This window comes from Muscardinus avellanarius (genome assembly GCF_963383645.1).
Source record: "Muscardinus avellanarius genome assembly, chromosome: 5".
Taxonomy (NCBI): Eukaryota; Metazoa; Chordata; class Mammalia; order Rodentia; family Gliridae; genus Muscardinus; species Muscardinus avellanarius.
In genome coordinates this window covers 90,170,508-90,188,806 of record NC_137790.1, presented here as the reverse complement: position 1 = coordinate 90,188,806, position 18,299 = coordinate 90,170,508, and the positions used below count along the sequence as shown (strand labels likewise).

Sequence of the window (18,299 nt, the reverse complement as noted above, 5' to 3'; positions counted from 1 at the left end):
AAAGTGGTATACACCTAGACTGTACTTGGTGCCCTCTCCCCCTCTTCCCCTTCCCCCTCCCAACACTGAAAGTCCAGATTAACCATGCTATATTCTGTGTGTTTAATGACAGTGTATGAAACAGTATCTCTTAACCTGATTCTCCACCTTGGGGATTAAAATTAATTTTTAGTGAGCTCATTTGAGAGCCCGGCTCCCCGCTCCCCGCTCACACCGACACCGCCCCTGGCACGATCCTCCGCACGTGGGTGTAGGACTTCCTGATGGTGGCGCTGCCGTGGTGCGACACCCCCCTTGGCAGGACGCACTCCTCCGTGAGCTTCTGCGCCTCGGGGTCCCAGCACAGCACGGTGGCCAGGACCTCGTTCTTCTCGTCGCGCCCGCCGGTGATGTAGAGGCGGTTGTTGCAGGGCGCGATGCCGCAGCTGGCGCGCTCGTGGCTGAGCCGCGTCACCAGGCACCAGCTGTCCAGCCGCGGGCTGTAGGCGTAGAGCGCGCGCATGGCCCCGCCTGCGGACGAGAGCGCGGGCACACCAGCTCCTCTGCTCTAAAACTCGACCTCTGCTTAGGTCAGGACTGCACTTTGCCATGAGCAGCAGAAGATGGTGGCTTTCCCTCCAGAAGGCCGGCGTGGATCCCCAGGGCCGGCAGGTTGCCAATGCGGAGAAACTTCCGAATGGCCTTTAAATTCTGCAGCCAGGTGTGAATCAGGCTCTAAGGAACACCTGGCTTGACATGGCTGCCAAAACGCAGCTTAGGGCTGCTCTCGGTGGGAACACCAGCCGGTGCCTCGGGTGGACTTGCCCATACTCCCACTCGGCTACTCTGTAGTCAGAAGGACTGTGCACCTAAACAAGCACCTGGTTCATAGAAGCCATTCACCCCCGCAGTAGCTAGGGGTGGCCTCTTTGTAGCCCGAGCATGATTTGGGACACCAGCCCCAGTGACCCATTTTAAAATTAGACCTTTGAAGCTGTCAGAAGACTAACCATAACAAGCACACACAAAATCTGGAGCCAGGTGGATAAGTGCTTTCCCCTTAATCTGTTTCAGTGTTCTGCCTCCAGATGCTTTCTCTGATTAGATCTCATTCACTGCAGTTATTTATTTTTCTGGCATCTCCTTAATCAGTAGTTCTGGATCCTGGCTGGACATTAAAATCACCTGGAGTTTTAAAAATACAGCTTTCTCCAGCATCCTGCTTTCCTCTCAAATTCTGATTTCATTTTTGCAAAACGCTCCCGGTGATTTTAATGAGTAGTCAAGACTGAGATCTACCATCCACCTGTGCCACCTGTGGTCTGACTGGCCAGACTTTCTTCCCAAGTAAGTGCAGCTTTCAGAGGCTCTAAAACAAGCAGGAAGAGGGAAATTCCCATGAACACAAAGTAGGAGATAATGATCGCCATCTTTGGTTGGACTCTTATTATACTATGCATGTTTCAACTTCTGTGCAGTAGCCAGTGTTTGCACTCCAACTTCATTTCTGCAGACTTCTGACCTTCTCCCCTGGGCCAGTGCTCATCTGCTTTGTGTCTCCTAAATGTGGCTTGATTCTGCCTCCAGGACTGCCAGGAAAATCCCACTAAGGCCTGGACTAACCCCTTCTTTTCTTCCTTTTCAGCCCCACTTCTGGTGATCCCAGAAGTTCTCAAAAGGACCTTATCTGATCTACCAGCAGTGCTGCATGGGTGGGGGACCTCATATAAATAAGAATCTATCACTTACCAACGACATAGATGCGGTCCTGAAAACTCACAGCATTGATGCATTTTGCCTCCACAGGCATGGCCGACTTTAAAGTCCATTTATTGGTCGAAGGATCATAACACTGAGTTTTGTCCGTGGCCAGTTTTCCGTTGGGCCCACCACCGATCACATAGAGCTTCTTCTTGTGACTGGTGGCTGCGAAGGAACTGACATGGACCAGGAGGGGTGCAGCCTGCAGGGCACCAGAAGAAGCTGTCAATCACGCTGCCCAGATTGCTGGGGGCTCACAGGACATAACCCCAGAAGAGAAACCTGGGAACCCTTGGCCCAAAGTGGCAAGGCCCATGGGCTTGATTCTCCTGGAGACAGAGAATCAAAAATGCATCTCCCACGTGCCTGAAAGGCTCCAGGCAGGTTAAAGCGGCTGTGAGTTGTGATATTCACAGCCATTTCTCTCAGAGTCCAGCTCCCAGGGAAAGAGGGGTATAGGCAGGAATAAGTATTATACAGATGAAGCCAAGCCAATGTTGTAAGGCAATGATTTTTCAAATGTACATATTCACATTCATTCAAAAAGATTTATTGGGTGCTTACTATATGCCAGGATTGATTGTCCTTGGTTCTTGTATTTAGGAAGAAAGGCCGGCATAAGGATTTAAGGTGGCCACATCTAAGCAGACTCTCCCACTCTGGGGCAGATTGCCGATCTAGGAATTAAGTCAGACCTACGTTTCTACTGTGTAAAGCCCAGGATACTAAAAGGGATTTCAAGAGCCTCACGCCCATTTACATGACCACTTTGGGTCTTGGAGCAGGTCTATGATGGGACTTAACAATTGGAGAATATGTGGGGTACATCCTCCATAAATATTAAGGGCACTTTTCAGATTGACAGGTCCTGGCTGGAGGTTGTGGTAACATGGTGACCTTTACTTGTGCCTATGGTGACCTTGTTTGAAACATGCTCTGATAAGAACAAAAACATTTGAACTTGAGAATAACCTGGAACTACAGGAAGTTAAGTTGCTTTATTTTTCTGGATATAATATATACCCCAGGTCTCATTGCCAAATACTTGTATACAGGCATGTGAACAGTTTATCATTAATGGGAAGATAAATAAGGGTGGGGCCAGGTGTGGCGGTGCACCCGTATTCCCAGTACTTGGGAGGCTGAGACAGGAGGGTCACACATTTAAGGCCAACGTTAGAAACTTAGTGAGACTCTGTTTCAAAATAAAAAATAACATTTGGCTGGGGATGTAACTTAGGGATAGAATGCTCAAGGGTTCAATCCCCAATAACACACACACACACACACACACACACACACACACATTTGCAAATAAACTAAGGGCTCTAAACATGATCAAAAGGACTCTGGGTTCACAGTGTAGTGAGTGGATCTAAGCAGACAGACTCTCAGTCAAGACGTGGGACCAAGGGATCTACCATCTCAGGGCAGGGGAGCCTCCCCGCCACATCTGGGGCTCTGGCCAGGTAGGACGAGTGCCCACACAAAGCCTGGCCACCTTAGTGTGACTTGACCAGCCATGCTGAGGCCACAGCTCCTCGGAGCAGGGAAGCTCAGAGCCACCAAAAGTACTCCAGAGCAGTCAGGAACTGACCACCATCACAGGCAAGTGCCGTTTTTTTTTTTTTTAAAGCTTTGAAGTAATAATGCAGACAGAGCTACTCATAGACGCCGTCTCCTATACCTCTGACCAGCAGTTGTGGAAGGGGTCGTAGGTCTCCACGTTGTTGATCCTCTGTAAGCCATCGAAGCCTCCGATGACGTAGACCTTGCCGCCCAACACCGCCATCTTGTGCCTCCAGCGGCCTATGTTTAAATACTCAATCTGAATCCACTTGTTGATTGAAGAATTATATTTCCAAACATCGTGCTGTGTTTCTTTGCCACCTATAAGACAAACGAAACATTTAAGGAACCATCAGGATGTGTCAGGAATGCAGCTTCTCCTGTCACTTCCAGGACTCCACGGGGTTAGGTCTTCAGACGGGGCTAACCTAAGGGGCACCAGATAAATCCAGGTCTGTGGTCTGGGCGGGGGAGGAGCCAGAGACAGCGCGAGGTGGGGGACCCACCACTGTGTGCTGTGCCATCTCAAACCACTCGAGCGCAGAGATGAGGTGGCCAAGTCAGCAGGGTGGGTGGGAACAGACGGATCCCGGGCTCAGTGTTTGTGCCCACGATGGGCAGGGGGCGAGGCCGGGCAGGGATGACAGGACCCTGACCAGCAAGCAAATCTGAGGCAGCTTAAACTTGACTTCAACTACAAAAAGCAAAGATACAAGTCTGGAAAAATTGCCAAGAAATCTTACAAAATTCTCTTGGTTCTTATCTCTGATTTATATAAAATATAAATGGGACTTATCCTATTTTAAAATTAATTTTTATTATTAAAATATGAAATGCTCACAAGAGATCATTTGAGAATGAATTGGTCAACATTTTCTTTATGACAATTCCTATAAAAAAACAGGAAATACACAATTCAGCAGTTAGGGAGGGAGACCAAGAGAAAGAAGAGCTGTCTTTTGGAGGAACTTTAATATTTTACCAGCTTTATGTTTCCATTCATATAGTACCACCAGTTTCTTAAAGCAAGAGATTGTACTTTTCCCAGACTTATAATATGCTCTAGGGGGACAGAGAATATCCCTAAAATTATTCCTCATTGCCCAGAAATGTTTCTCTAGGGTGAAACCCAAAAGTCGGATTTCTAGGTCAAAAGCATGGACCATTAAATAGTCTCACAGTCAGATTTTTAAATTTATGTACTATGAGTATACATAGTAGAGTTTGTTGTTACCTATTTGTCCATGCGTGAATTTTCATAGGCTCTACCAAAGCATCCTACACAGCTGTATTTGACCTTACTTCATATCCAACCACAGCAAACATTAGGAGGCTCTGTCTGTCTCTGTCTCTGTCTCTCTTCTTTCTCTCTCCCTCCTTCCTACTCTTCCTTCCTCCTTTTCCCTCTCTATCTCTTTGATAGAGAAAATGATGTCCTTGTTTCGAATGAATGTAAGAGAGGCTGAGCTTCTTTTCTTTTAGTTTCTTGTTCATATATCCTGACCATTTTTGTTTGGTCTATTAGAAGTCTCTATTCAAACAAAACACCGATATCGATCCTATTTAGGTAGTGTCAAAGATTATAACATAACTGTAATCTTCCAAAGAAATGCATACACCCTTATAAAAAAAGGAAGAATGCTCCATGATTTTTACCTCAGGACATAAAAAGAAGATCTGGTTACCTGGGAAAGCCTAGCATGTACATAGGTGAGAGACATGTTATTGCAAAGATGTCCACTCTCCCACAGGTCATCTGTGTGCTCAGTGCCTGCAGGACATTTTTTTTTTTTTTTGGTGGTACTGGGGTTCCTGGAAGTCCTTCTACCTCCAGGCTATGCTCCCAGACCTATTTTTTAAATACTTTTTTATTTGGAAACAGAGTCTCTTAAGCCAGTGCGGCTAGCTTCGAACCTGCGCAATCCTCCTGTCTCTGCCTCCCAAGTGCAGGGATTACAAGCGTGCGCCACCACACCTGGCTCCTGCAGGACATTTTTAGGGAACAAGATTACTCTAAATTTCACTGGAAAGAGTAAATTTGGAAAAACCTTTTTTGTTGTTGTTTTTGTTCTTTTTTCAGTGCTGGAAAAGGAACCCAGGGCCTCTTGTATGTGAGGCCAACGCTGTACCACTGAACTGCTCCCTCGGTTCAAAAGCACAGTCACTCTAGTTTGGCTACCTGAAGGCCAATTTGAGGATTGATCTTCAAATAATTGTTTATCTTGAAATCCTCCCTTTCCCCAGTTTCTGGGGATGAAATTGAGGGCCTTTGACATGCTAGGCAAGCACTCGACCACTGGGGAAACTTCTAAAAAACTTTACAAAAAGAAGAATGAAGGTTTTCTTTATCAAATATTAAAATATGCTAAAGGCTATTATAATAAAAACATTATGGTAGCCTAAGTTTAGGCAAACTGGTCAACTAAAAGCTCAGAGTACAGAACAAAATAACATGAAAAAAAATCATTAAATAAATGTCATGAGAACAATTGCTATTCTTTTGGAGAAAAATTAAGTTAGATACCTATTTCACATTACATCTAAAATAAAACCCAATGTAACTGCTGTAAAGTAATTGGAGACTATATGAGACCATTGTGTGTGTGTGTATATGTCTGTGTGTGTGTGTGTGTCTATGTGTGGTACTGGGATGGAACCCAGGGGCTTTCTACCTCCAGGCCACACTCCCAGGCCTATTTTATATTTTATTTGGAAACAGGGTCTCACTAAGTTGCTGAGAGCCTCACTGAGTAGCTGGGGCTGGCTTCGAACCGGTGCGATCCTCCTGTCTCAGCCTCCCAAGTGCTGGAATTACAAGCGTGCGCCACCATGCCTGGCTATATAAGACCATCTTGAGGAAGAAAGAGGATTTCTAAGCATGACATGAAACTCAAAATAATATACAAAATAAATGACTGTGTAAATATAAATCAAAGTTAAAAGACAGCCATGATTTGGTAGCAATTTATAGAAAGTATTTGCAACACAAAAAGCAAAGGATACATAAAAGCACCAACAATTAGTAAGAAAAAGACAATCAGTAGAAAAACAAAGAGTACAAACAAATGATTAAAAAGAAATGCTGAGCATGGTGGCAAAAACTTGTAATCCCAGTTCTTGGAGGCTGAGCAGGAAGATCAGATTTGAAATCAGCCTCAGCAGCTTAGCAAGGACTTGTTTCAAAATAAAAAATAAAATCAGGCTGGGGATTAGTTCAAAAGTAGAACACCCCTGTATTCAATCCCCAGTACCACATACACACACAAATAATAAATGAATGAATAAACAAATAAACTGAGTTAATAATTATATGAAAATAAGCTCAACCTCACCAATTGAGCTACAAATAAGTACAAACTTTTCTGAAGACAATTTAGCAATATATACCAAAATTCTCAACTCTCAAAAGTTTCAGGAACTTTTCCAAATAGCAGCACAGTCTATATGTATAAAAATGCCTGTGCAAGTTTATATTTTAAGGATTTTTTTAATCTGGAAAAATTATTATTCATCTATTTGAAAGACTGCCTTATAGCTGGTTAAAAAAAAAAAAAAGAATAGTAATGGGGCCGGGCATGATGGCACACACCTATAATTCCAGTACTTGGGAGGATTGCAGGTTCACAACCAGCCTCAGCAACTTAGTGGGGCCCTCTGCAACTTAGTGAGACCCTGTTACAAAATTAAAAAAAATAAAAAGAGCTGGGGGTATAACTCTGTGGTAGAATGCCGCTGGGTTCATTCCTAGTACCACTAAATAAATAAATAAGTAGGGCTGGAATAGCCATGCAGATGGTGCTGGCTAACTCTGAGCCCTTGCCATGTGCCTGGCATTGTGCTGTGCTTTACATGTAGTATATCACTATATATATATATATATATATATATATATATATATATATATATATACACAATGATATCAAGATTATATATCATTATATCATTGTATCAATATACAATGATATCAAGGTTATATTGTTAAATGAAGTACAAGTTTCTATTGATTACACTGCATACAACAAGCATACTTTCCTGTACTGTTTGTATCATTTAAAAAATGAACAATAAATTTTTTTTTTTTTTTTTTTTTTAATTTTATTTTATTGGTGCACTATATTCATACATCATAGTGGGATACAAACTTTTGTAGACATACATGCACACATCGCCCAGTCAGCCCCCACCCGATCCCCACCCCATTCTCTCCCCATCCCTCCCTCCCATGCTTGGCTTAGTGGTTGACATCTAGTATTATAGCAATTTATCCAAAATTAAAAATGATAATCTCACATAACAGTTTCATTTGTCTGATACCAAGCTTTTGATGTCTTAAAGATAACATTTCAATATTTCTTTTTGCTTTCTTTCTTACCAGAGAATATTTTTTTCTTTTTTTTAGGTGAAACTATCATATATTTATTTTTCAGAAAAAAATCTATCCTGATATGGAATATGGACTCTAGATACCCAAAACAATCTCGAAGCAAAAACAAAGCTAGAAGATGTATATTTTCTGATTTCAAACCATATAAAGCTACAATAATTGAAACAGTGTAGTACTGTTCTAAAGGCAGATATATAGACCATTGGAGTTAAATACAAGCCTAGAGCTAACTTCTTCCCTATATTGTCAAGTTATTTTTGACAAGGTTTCCACGAAGATTTGGTGGTGGAAATAATAATCTTTTAACTAAATATTGTTGAAAAATAATAATTACATGGAAAAGAATAAAATTGGACCCTTACCTAATCCCACATACAAGTATTAACTCAAACTAGATAAAAGACCTAAATATAAATCTTAAGACTATAAACTTTTAGGAGAAAATCTGGGTCATAAAACCTCACAACATTGAAATTGGCAGTGATTTCTTGGATATGATTTCAATGGCACAGGCAACAGAAGAATATACAAACTCCCTAAAAAATAAAAGAAAATATTGTATATCCAAAGACAATGTAAACAGAGTTAAAAGTTACTAATAGAATTGGATAAAATATTTCCAAATGCTATATCTGAAGGTATATTAATATTCCAACTAGAAATCCTAAAAATTAACAACAATAAAGGCAAACAATACCATTTAGAGATAGGTAAAAGACTAACATAAATAATGAATCTCCACAGATAACCAATCTTAGTTGTCTGTTGGATGGAAACTCTTTTTTCTCTGGTTCTGGTGAGTGTTACCTATTTCTTCTTTGTAGTTAATCTCTTTGAGTATTTTCTCTAGCGCTGGTTTTGAAGACATAAATTCCTTCAGTTTCTGTTTGTCATGGAAGCTTCTTATTTCTCCATCTAATTTGATAGAAAGTTTTGCTGGATAGGAAATTTTTGGCTGGAAGTTGTTTTCTTTCAGAGTTTGGAATATGTTACTCCAAGCCCTTCTGGCTCTCATGACTTGGTTTGGGAAGTCTGGAGTGATTCTAATTGATTTGCCTCTGAATGTCACTTGGCCCTTTGTTTTTGTTGCCTTTAAGATTCTCTGCTTGGCTTCCACATTGGTCATTTTGACAATTATGTGGCGTGGGGATCCTCTTCTCGGATCCTGTCTAAAGGGAGTTCTATAAGTTTCCTGGATCTGTGTATCAACCTCTTGCTCTATATTTGGAAAATTTTCTGCTATTACTTCCTTGAAGAGATTGTTGATCCCTTTGGTATCACTTTCTTTTCCCTCCTCTATTCCAATTATTCTTAGGTTAGCTCTCTTAAGATGGGCCCATATTTCTTCAATGTCAGATTCCTGCTGTTGGATATCTTTTTCTAGATTAGAAACTATGCATTCATTTTTGGATTGCTCATCTTTTAAGAGCGAGATTCTGTTCTCCATGTGGTCTAATCGGTTGTTTGTGCTTTGAATTGAGGCCTTTACTTCATTAATTGCATCCTTTATCTCTTTTTGGCTCTCTCTGAGTTCTTTTCGAAGCACCTCTATTATTTCTACAGTTATTTTCCTGATTTGATCTTCTAGAAATCTCTGATTTTCTGTTTTATCAGGTTCTGATGTTGTGGGGTTGTGCACATTCATTACTTCAGTGTTATTCCTCTTTCCCATGATTTCGGAGGTTTGTGCCTTCTCTGGGTTCTTCCCTTGGGTCACTATGGCTTCACTTAAGGTGCTCTGGATCTCGAGTCTGTATTATCTCAGACCCTACTACTCCTTTACTGGGTTGTATCACAGAGTCTCCGACCCAGGGAATCGATAGAGGCTGCTTTAAACTATGGGGGGTGCCAGGTTGCACGCTCTCCTATGGTGTGATATCTCTGCCACCACCAATCCCTCACTGGGTCAAGTCCCACGAGGCACAATACTGGGATTTCTCCTCTGTGGCCCACAATTTGACTTACTGTTCTTGAGTACGTAGATGTAGCTGTACTGGACTCGGTGAATTCACTGCTGCTGCCGCCGCCGGTGGCAATATGGCGCCTCTGCCACGCCCTCGGCCATGAGGCTGGCGTATTTTTTCTTTTCTGGTTTTGATTTCCACTCTGAATCCCTGCAGCGTGTGCTGAGCTCAGCCACTGGGAGCTTTAAATGCTGTCTGCGCCGAAAGATCCCGCCTGGCTGTTCCGCATCGGCTCACCTCGGCTTGCTGTAGCCGTCCGCTGAGTTCGCCGCTGCCGCCGGCAGTATGGCGCTGCTGCCGCGTCCTCGGGCGCGTGTGTCTCCTCTGTGGCCCTGAGCTCTGTTCTCAGTCCGCTTTCTCTCTGGAGCCTGGTGGTTTTTTTGTTTTTCTGGTGATGGTGTTTTCTGGCTATGAAAGGCGCTCTTTTTGTGGTAATGGAGATTGGTTGTTAGCGGGACTCTTAAGCCCCGCTTTTCTCGGCCGCCATCTTCCCGGAAGTCCTCGAACAATAAATTTAAGAGAGGGGAAGGACAAATTGTAGAATGCATGCAGTACATGTGGTATAGACTGACTGTGGCTGCCAGACTCGCTTTTCCCTCCTGAGCATGTTGCTGAGCTACTCTTTCCAGTCGCCCTATCTGCTGGGGGAAAGGGTACTTGGCTAGTTGTGGCCCATGGAATGAGAGCAGAGTGGATGTTGTCCTTCTAGGCCAAGGCTTTTAAGAGCAGATGTGCATTCCCAACTCAGTTTCTTTTTCCCCTAAGTGAAGGCCATGTATGGCAAATGCAGAGTCACAAGAGGGAAGGAGCCCGGGTCCCTGAGTGGCTGAGTGGAAGCAGATCATCCCCACTCCCCACTCCCATGTGTCATTGTTTGACTTCACAAAATAGACTTATTACATCAGCAAGCATTACTTGCCCTAAAGTGACATAATTATTTTCATAAGAAATTAAAACATGGGATCATAATGACATAGAATGAATCTATACTTTGTATTGTTTGAATCTTCTATAACAATTCAAAATTATTTCTATAATATAAAAGATAGCCAGAACTTATCCAATGTCATGAGTCTATCTAAAGAAGAGCTGCCCTGCCCTTGGTTTTGAAGTAAAACAAGTTCAGCTGGGATCCCCAGAACAGCCAACTGGCGTTTCCTTCTTTTCTCAGTACTGGGGATTGAATCCAGGGGCATTCTACTTCTGAGCTATACTCCCAGCCCTGTTTTATTTTTTTTATTTTGAAACAGTCTCACTAAGTAGCTGAGGCGGGCCAGAACCTGTGATCCTCCTGTTGAAGCCTCCCAAGACCTGGGATTATTGGTGTGTGCCACCATGCCCAGCCACCATCTGGCTTTTGATGTGAGAGTCTAGGCCCTGGGCTTAGCACCTGTGGAGAATCTGCCTGATACCTACTAGGGTGTGACCCTACTTAAGTTCAGGATTTTCTCTGGGCCTCAGTTTTCTCCCACCATAAAGACACCTACCTTACAGAGTCGATGTGAGAGGCACTGACTAAATGTTATTAAAGTACAGATTCATCTAGTATGTGGTAAAGATGGCTACGACGTTGACATTCAATACTGATTGTGCGCTTGCACTGAGGTCAGGCCTGCAGTCACCAGGGAGATCTTGTGAGCTCTCGTGGGACTTCAGGTGTAAGCTGAAGATAGGATGACATCATGGTGCATAACCAAGCAGCACTTGAGCGATAGCAGTGTGTGCTCTTCCGTATTACCTCAGTATACTGCTGAAGTCTACCAACGTGCCACCCAGTGCACTTGGGTGGGAGTCAGGCTAGGAGAAGAGCACATGTTTCCATTTGTTCCTATCACCATTTGCTACCACACCATAAAGACACTGAATAAACCCTAGTATCTCTTTCTTCCTTTTCATGGAAGACAAGACCTCTCCACCTGGCCCTCCAAATCCTAGCACAATGCCGCTCACACTTTGGTGCTTATTTAAGTAATACTGTGCTCTCCAAGGTTAGAAGCCGGCCAGAACAGGGTCATTGCCAACTCACGGTCACTCTCATAGGACAGCTGCCTGGCTCTCGCTCAGGAAAAGCTGGGGTGCTATTGGGGGCTGGCTTCGGCTTCATATGGCTCCCGCTTACCTGAGATGTAGACCTCATTTTTTAATGTCACGCATGCAAACTCCACCCACTTCTTATTCTCACTGTCCAGCTCATGCTCTGTCAGGGGGAGCTTGGCCACCTCCAGGCGGCTGCGCCTCAGGGGGTCCAGGCAGGTTACCTCTGCCACAAACCGTTCGTCCTTCGTGCAGCCACCGATGATCATGAACACCTCGGACTGGAACTCATGCATCCTGGGTTTGGTGCGCTCTGAAATGATCTGGGAAGCAATGGGGGACAGAGAGGCAGGATGGCACAATGGTTGGGAGCCCAGGCTGTGGAGCCACACTGAGCAAGCCCCAGCTCCCAAGTCTGCCACGACATGGCCACGTGACTTGACCTCCATGGGCCTCTGTTTCCTCATGGGTTTGTTGTAGCGACTGAATGGGATGACACATGTGGTGTGCTTGGCTCAGGGTCTGGGGCATAATAGGTACTCAATATATGTTACTTGTTTCTGTTGCTACTTCAAGAAGACAGGGCTATTTGTCATCAAATATACTTATTGCCTTACTCCTCTTAGCTGGTCTAAAACCTTAATGAAACCTGTAGTTTCATTTTGGGCTATTTCCCATTGCCCCTGGCTTCAATTTCTTCATGATATTTTACACTTTACTTCCCACCAACCTTCTAGAAGAGAAATCCTTGACCGTAACCACATAGATTCTGATTAGAGTGCCCCCTGGGCACTTCCACCACACCCTATTTTAATTCAATGTCCCTAAACTACAGCTAAAGCTGCTACCACCCCTGAATCGTTCCAGCCCCACCCCACCCCTGGCAGTATCACTGACTATCACCCCTGCAGAGACTTAGGAAAAAGGAACCAGAAGGGATCCGAGTGTGGCCATCAGTCCCCACATCAAGCATATGACCCCTCGGAACCTCAGACAAGCACACTACAGGCATGTGAACTCTGAAAGGGCAGAGGTTTGGAAGTCAAATACACTGTGGTCCCATCATCCATGGCCATGTGACCTTGGAGGAGCAATATAACCTCTGTAAAACGCACTGCCCTGCCAAACTCCTGCTTTTATACAACTGGAAAGAAGAAGGATGTGGCAGGCACAGTGCTGGGAGGTTTCTATATCTCAATGACCCCTCTCAGCAGCTGTCTAAAAATGTTGTATCAATCATCTCCAGTTTACAGATCAGGAATCCAAGGCTCCTGGCACTGACTAATTCAAACTATGAACTGCATAGCATCTTCTTAATGCCCTAAGGACCTGCGAAGCAGCTTCACTGGTATCTCTGAGAATCCCTAGTTAAAGGTAGCATCTCTCATCTCCTACTCACCTCATTGCCAGAAAGGTGGTACATCCTGGCTTCCTGGAGCAGCGGGAAGACCTCCGGGCACTGCCTGATGAGAGGATCTGCTTCAACTGTCTCCACGAAGTACCACTGGTCCAGAAGCGGTAAGCGCACGTTCTCCAGGACGCAGGGGAGCAGGCAGAGTCGTTCTGACTGTTTGTGCCGGACCCAGCTCATCACAGTCTCGAATACCTGAGCCTCCTCAGTCACATAGAGGTCATCACTCTTCAAGATGTGGTACAGAGTGTCCACAGGGACTTCAAGGAACTCCTCAGAGTTCAGAATCTGCACAAAGTTTTGAATGATGTAACTTTGCACCTGCTTCTTTAGGCCATCCAAGGAGTGTGTGTCTGCCAGCCTCAGTATCCCAACACAGTTTTCTGGGTTCAAGGCTTCTGTGAGGAAGCTGGCGCAGGCATCCACCATTCGAAGGAACTGACGGGACAGAAGGAGAGCAAGTCAGGACAAAAAGTGACTGGGCTGCAGGTTGCTACCAATTGAGTTGCGTATAGAAGCAAAAAATTAGAAACAACCTAACATCCAACGATAGTAGGATAGTTAAGTGAATGATACAGTCATGCATTCAAAATCTCTATAATTATTTTAAAAACAGGTAAGAGGGTATAAAATGGTGTAAAAATTATTCTTAACATGTTGAGTTTTGCCGGGCATGGTGGCTCACGCTTGTAATCCCAGTACTTGGGAGGCTGAGACAAGAGAATCTCAGATTTGCAGCCAGCCTCATCTACTTAGTGAAGTCCTCCACAACATAGTGAGACCCTGTTTCAAAAATAAATAATAAAAGCTGGGCATGGTGGCACATGCTTGTAATCCCAGCACTCAGGAGGCTGACAGAGGGAATCGCGGTTCACAGACAGCCTCAAGTGAGGTCCCTTGCAACTCAGTGAGAACATGTTTTAAAAATGAAGAATTGCCGGGCATGGTGGCGCACGCTTGTAATCCCCGCGCTTGGGAGGTAGAGACAGGAGGATCGCGCAGGTTCGAAGCCAGCCGCGCGCGCTGGCTTAGGAGACCCTGTTTCCAAATAAAAATGTAAAAATAGGTCTGGGAGTGTAGCCCGGAGGTAAAAGGGCTTCCAGGAACCCCAGTACCACCAAAAAAAAAATGAAGAATAAAAAATAGGGCTGGGGTTATAGTTCAGAGGTAGAATGCCCCTGGGTTCCACCCCCAGTACTACAAAAAAAATAAAATGCCCCTGGGTTCCACCCCCAGTACTACAAAAAAATAAAATAATTAAAATAAAAATAAAAAAATAAAATTGAGGGTGTAGCTAGGAGGTTCAATCCCCAGTTCTGGAAAAACAATATATTGAGTTTTAAAAATCTATCACTGAGGCAGATGTGGTGGCACATACCTGTAATCCCAGTACTTGTGAGACTGAGACAGGAGGATTGTAGGCCCAAGTTCAGCCTCAGCAATTTAGCCAGGCCCTCTCTAACTTAGTAAGACTATGTTTCAAAATAAAAATAGGGCTGGAGTATAGCTCAGAGGAAGAATAACCCTGGGCTCAATTCCCAGTAGCACACACAAAAAAATCCATTAGTGAATCTTATTAAGCCACCACATTTATTTTTAAATCTACTTATTTAATTATTGCAGTGCTGGGGATAAAGCCTAGGACATCACACATACTAGATAAATGCTCGATCACGGAGCTACACCCCCACCCCAAGCCTTTAGATTTAATCAGCAATATGCAGGAAATATGGGAGAAAGAAGAACATCTTAAATGACATCATTAAAACACAGGCAGCAAAGTCCAGGCAGAAGGAAATTCCACACAACATATTATTCAGTTTCTTCAACAAATATATTGTAAAGGGGAAAAGAAAAGGGAGGGGAGGGCAAACCTAAAGATAAGAGACATATCAACCTACTGCAAAGTTAGGATCTTATTCAGATCCTTGATTTAAGTAACAAGAAATATTAAATCAGAGAAATATTTATAATGACAATAAAGTCTGGGGGTGTAGCCCAGAGGTAGAATGCTCCTGGGTCCAATCCCCAGGAAGAAGAAGAAGAAGAAGAAGAAGAAGAAGAAGAAGAAGAAGAAGAAGAAGAAGAAGAAGAAGAAGAAGAAGAAGAAGGAGGAGGAGGAGGAGGAGGAGGAGGAGGAGGAGGAGGAGGAGGAGGAGGAGGAGGAGGAGGAGAAAAAAGGGGGAGGAGGAGAAGAAGGAGGAGGAAGAGGAGGAAGATTATTTTTAAAAAATATATACTGAGCTGGGCATGGTGGCGCACGCTTGTAATCCCAGTACTTGGGAGGCTGAGATAGGAGGATCACACAGGGATATTCTACCTCTAAGCCACACCCCACCCTTATTTATTTATAGTATGGGAGATTTAACCCAGGGGTGCTCTACTTCTGAACTATATTCCCAGCTCCATTTTATTTTTTACTCTGAAGCAGGGTCTCACTAAGTTGTTGAGATATTCACTAAATTGCTGTGGCTGGCCTCAAACATGCAATCCTCCTATTTCAGCCTCCCAAGTACTGAGATTATAGGGGTACACCACCACACCTGGCTCTTATTTTATCTTTTATTTTGAAACAGGGTCTTGCTAAATTGCAGAGGCTCTCACCAAGCTGCTGAGGCTGGCCTGGACCCTGGGATCCTCTGTAATCCTCCTCTTCCCAAGCACTGGGATTACAGGTGCGTGCCACTTTTATCCTCATCTTCATAAGAATCTGAGTCCCTTGTGCTTGGATGGCGCTTGGCAGATTGCAAAGCCCACCGTGCCCATCGCATTATTTCTACCGATTTTACAGATACATTGTCAGTTGGTTGTACTTGCCATTCTCTGGAGCCTGGCTTTTAACAAGTCCCATCTCCTATTTCCCCTCCTGCCCACTGGGCCCTAGTTATAGGGTCAGGTTCCCAGTGTGCTTGAGATGGTCAATAGTAGTAGGAGGGGAAATGGGAGGCCGAGGGGAGGGGCGAGGAGGGAGGCTGGGTTGAGGAGGCATCCTGCTGCAGGGCACAGTGAGCTGCAGGAGGCTCTGGTGACAGGACATGGGGTGGGAAACGGGGCTGTGGGGCCTGAGGGAGAGAGTGTCAGGACTGGCCTCCGAGTGGACTCATGGACTCCAGCCCAGCCTCGATGTGTGCCTTCATCTTGGGTCACACATTCCCAAGTCTCTGGTCCAATCCAAAATATGGCCCTGGGAGTCGAAACAAAGTTGGAGGAAGCCCGGCTTCTGCCTCGGACCCCATCTCTGGCCCCAACAGCCTACAGCTCTGCTCCTCGCTTGAGCAACTGTGAAAACGGTTGAGACTGAGCCGTCCAACACCTGTGTAATTATTTGCAGATTTCTCAAAGAATAAAAACACACAGCTGAGACGAAGTGACGCTGAGCCCTTAAAACACTCCATCAGAGCCCTAACAGAGCTGTCGATGGGGCCTAAAGGAAACTCGCTTAACCTATAGCCCCCAGCAAGACCATGCCCGCCATGCTAGCATTTCATGAGAAAAAGATGATGTGAAGTTAAAGAGATATTTCTAAATACTTGGACTCTCTCTGGGAGGCCATTTAACACCTGACAGTGGCCTGGGAAAGGGTGGCTAGATTCAGCAGAAAAGGGAGAAGCACTTTCCAGCGCTTGCTCTTTTGTACCATCTCCAATTGTGCGTAGAAACTGGCTTTTTAAAGTAGATAAGGTGGCTCGTGAACAAAGAAGATACCAGAAGTTAAAAGCAACATGTCAGACAGTTTGTGGGGGCGGGAGACCAGAGCTTGGCAGATGCCCAGTGTCATTTGTACACTTCACCAGGGAGCTCGGGTTACCTAACCTGCCCAGAACAGGAAGGACTGGCCAAGAAGATGCCAACTTCTATCCCTGCCTGATGACGATTGATAAACAAAGAAGGAAACCATAGAATCAAATCAAGTGGGGAAGCTCACTTTTATTATAAACATTAACCCAAGCTTGTCTCTCCCCATTCAGAAACCATTCAGCCACTCATCCGATAGCCCCACACATATTAAGCATCTATTACATTGGACTGGGGCACAGGGGTGAGCAGGGGATGGTGCTGAGAGCGGCCAGGCCAGGGGGCAGGCAGACACTCATCAAATAACCACACAAAGAGTTCAAAATTACAACTAGGACCAATGCTTGGTGCCAGTCCAGTGAGTCCACCGCCTGAGACTAAAGACAGTCCTGCTCCTCCCCTCAAGCTGGCTGTCAGCCCTCACCAGGCCCCTCCCTCATACAGCCCGTCTGGCCACCAAACCTCCCTTAAGCGCTCTGTTGTGCCTCTCAATGCTCAGCTCGCCTCCTCGCCTTCTCAAGGCATCTTCTGCCATTAACCTGTTAAAAGCCAGGCGTGGTGGTGCACATCTGTAATCTCAGGGCTTGAGAGACAGAGGCAGGCAGATCACAGGTTCGAAGCCAGCCTCCACAGCTTGGTGAGGGTCTCAGCCACTTTGGGAGATTTATTTCCCAATAAAAATAAAATAAAATAGAGCTAGGGATGTAGTTTGAAATAAAATTCCCCTAGGTTTCATCCCCAGCACAAAAACAAACAAACAAGCAAACAAGCAAATAGGCAAACAAACCAAGCCACATTTCTCACCCAGACAATTTGATTCCAGAGGCAGACTTTTTTAGGAAGAACTCAGAATAGCTCACCCCCGTCTTTCCTTTTTCTTTCTTTCTTTTTTCCTTTCTTTCTTCCTTCCTTTCTCTCTCTCTCTCTCTCTCTCTCTCTCTCTCTCTCTCTCTCTCTCTCTCTTTCTCTCTCAGTACCCAGGGGCATTCTACCTCCAAGCTATACCCCTAGCCCTATTTTTTAATTTTGAAACAGACTCTCACTAGGTTGCTGAGGCTGTCCTTGAACGTACAATCCTCCTGTCTCAGCCTCCCAAGTACTGGGATTATAGCACCACCACTTCCAGTGGCTCACTCCATTTTTCTTTTTTCTTTTCTTCTTTTCCTTTTTTTATTTTTTATTTTTTTAAATTGCAGTGCTGAGGATGGAACCCAGGGGCATTCTACCTCTGAGCTACACCCCCAGCCTGATTTTTTATTCTTTATTTTGAAACAAGGTCTCACTGAGTTGCAAAAGGGCCTCACTAGCTGAGGCTGTCGGCAAACCGCTATCCTCCTGTCTCAGAATCTGGAATGCTGGGATTACAAGCGTGCACCACCACGCCTGGCTCTCACTCCATTTT

The 18,299-nt window shown here is 44.6% G+C and overlaps 1 protein-coding gene across 4 annotated transcripts in view; it reads right to left on the bottom strand.

Moving 5' to 3' along the window:
- Nucleotides 1-208: 208 nt before the first annotated feature.
- Nucleotides 209-18,299, bottom strand: part of KLHL6 (kelch like family member 6) — a gene marked incomplete at both ends in the record, with an annotated part of 65,584 nt that continues 47,493 nt past the window's right edge. The window contains 5 exons of one of the 4 annotated variants that reach the window (XM_080695470.1): nucleotides 209-510; nucleotides 1,729-1,942; nucleotides 3,428-3,630; nucleotides 11,777-12,014; nucleotides 13,091-13,540. In XM_080695470.1, coding sequence (XP_080551596.1) covers nucleotides 209-510; nucleotides 1,729-1,942; nucleotides 3,428-3,630; nucleotides 11,777-12,014; nucleotides 13,091-13,540 — 1,407 coding nt within the window. Of the gene's footprint in view, nucleotides 511-1,728; nucleotides 1,943-3,427; nucleotides 3,631-11,776; nucleotides 12,083-13,086; nucleotides 13,541-18,299 lie in introns of all 4 variants that reach the window. The other 3 variants (XM_080695469.1, XM_080695472.1, XM_080695471.1) reach the window with 3 other exon arrangements.